General features: G+C 49.5%; 1 protein-coding gene across 1 annotated transcript; it reads right to left on the bottom strand.

Annotated features, from left to right (window-relative positions):
- Positions 1-1325: 1325 nt before the first annotated feature.
- On the bottom strand, positions 1326-1784 carry LOC104122865 (cornifin-A-like). The gene has a single exon (XM_009635046.1). It carries the CDS (start codon positions 1782-1784, stop codon positions 1326-1328), a length of 459 nt encoding a protein of 152 aa, XP_009633341.1.

The raw sequence follows: 1784 nt of genomic DNA, 5'->3' as shown, positions 1-1784 counted from the left end.
AGGAAAAAAAAATCACTGCCAATCTAAGGATTTCTGCTGTGCCTTGTTCTGATACTGATGCATTACTCTGAAGGGCTGGCTGCTTGTGGCACTGTGGGTCCTTGATGGGGTGGGATTTTTGTGCTGAGCCCTTGGCCACTGGGCTGTGAAAGAGCATGTGCTGGCCTGGGGCTTGCCTTGCTCTGCCTCCCTGAATCTGCTGGCCACGTGATGGAGCACAAGGGATTGCTGGGCCACAGCTCCCAAATGTGCAAGGAATGATTTGGGGTGAATTTAATTGGGGTTTATTGGTGGATGGGGCCATAAGGCCTCAATTTATGACTTGCTGAATGTCCTACCGCATGCAGCAGTGTGGTCTAGAGGTCAGAGCGCTGCCCTGACAATTCCAGTGTTTGCTGGTGGCTCATTGATTCACTGTGTTAGTCATCCTACAGCTGCCTCAGCTTTTCTGTGAGCTGTTTTGAGATCCATGGTGTGGAGCTGAGTGTTTACCGGCAGGGGTGGAAGCATGGCTTCTCTCCCTGTGGCTGCTGCGCAACTGTGGCTTTTCGGCTCGAAGTGTGAATGGGGACGGAGGAGAAAACAAAGTAGGAGGCAGATAGTTTGATGCAGTAGAGGCTTTATTATGTGAGGTGTTGGTTATATACCATAGAGAATAAAGTAATGCAGACTAGAAAGCCAGTACTCTGGCTTCCAGCTGGTACATCAGAGGTGGATATTTAAGTTGTAAGTGCTTCCAGAGTGAGTGGCTTCATGTAACAGACCCCTTTGACTTGAAAGCCAAGTCCTGTTTTCCACCATTTCACATTTACTTATTTCTCTTGGTTGCCTATAGAACAAAGTACAGAATTAAAAAGTGGTTTCTTTACAAAAATCTCCTCTGGAACCAAGTTGAAAGCAGAAAGAAATGTGTATTCTTAGCAGAATTAGCATGGAAGGACCTAGTTTTTGTTGGCACTGGGCTAGCTGAGGCCACTTTGACAACGCAATGCAATCCATGTGAGTGATGATGCCCATGGTAAAAGTTGCGTAACGTTTGCACTGGCAGTCTTGGAAAAACAGTCTTCATGCAGTCAAGATCTGAGTCCTCTGTAGATGATGGGAGACTGTAAGTATGAAGCTATGAGACCTCTAAATCTAATGCAGAGTATTACATGGAGATCATTAAATAAGGGCTGGCTTGTAAAGGTGTCAGGTTGTCCACAAGCCCCAGTGATTGCAGCAGGAGAAGGGTTGTGCTTCTGAAAGCTGCGCCTGTGCACTCAGCTATGGGCGTGCATCTTGCTCTTCATCACCTGGTTGTTCTCTTGGCACCTCCATGGAGTTTATTGTTGCCCACAGTTGTAGTGGTAGCTATTGCACCACTGGTATGAATAAGGATATGAGCTGTGGTGGTACACGTGAGTTGGAGTGCATGCCTGGGGGCACCCTGTAACGCATGGCTGGCCACAGCGTGGCAGGCAGAGATGTTCCCTGCCCTGCACGTGGGACTGAGGGAATGTCACGGTACATGGATCAGGAGACCTGGGGCAACAGGATGAAGACTGGCCCTGCACAATGTGTGTCTCAACACATTGTGAGGAACATGGTGCGGAGCACTTGGGGCTGCTGTGCATGGTCTTCCTCACCGTGCACAGCTTGGCGCCTGTGGAAGCACATGGTGCACACTGCACGCAGTTCACTGCGCTGGGGTGGTGGTGGCACTGCGTGAAGACTGGCGTGGTGTGCTTCACCCTGCCTGGAACATAGCACTGCTGCTTGCATTGGTACCCATAAAATGCCAT

The sequence above is a fragment of the Egretta garzetta genome, unplaced genomic scaffold (genome assembly GCF_000687185.1).
Source record: "Egretta garzetta isolate BGI_Z169 unplaced genomic scaffold, ASM68718v1 scaffold350, whole genome shotgun sequence".
Lineage (NCBI taxonomy): Eukaryota > Metazoa > Chordata > Aves > Pelecaniformes > Ardeidae > Egretta > Egretta garzetta.
The sequence above is the reverse complement of the archived record's forward strand: the minus strand, read 5'-3'. Positions and strand labels throughout refer to the sequence as shown.

Coding starts and splice junctions, on each gene's coding strand:
- LOC104122865 (XM_009635046.1), bottom strand. CDS start 1,784: ATGGCATTTTATGGGTACCAATGCAAGCAGCAGTGCTATGTTCCAGGC.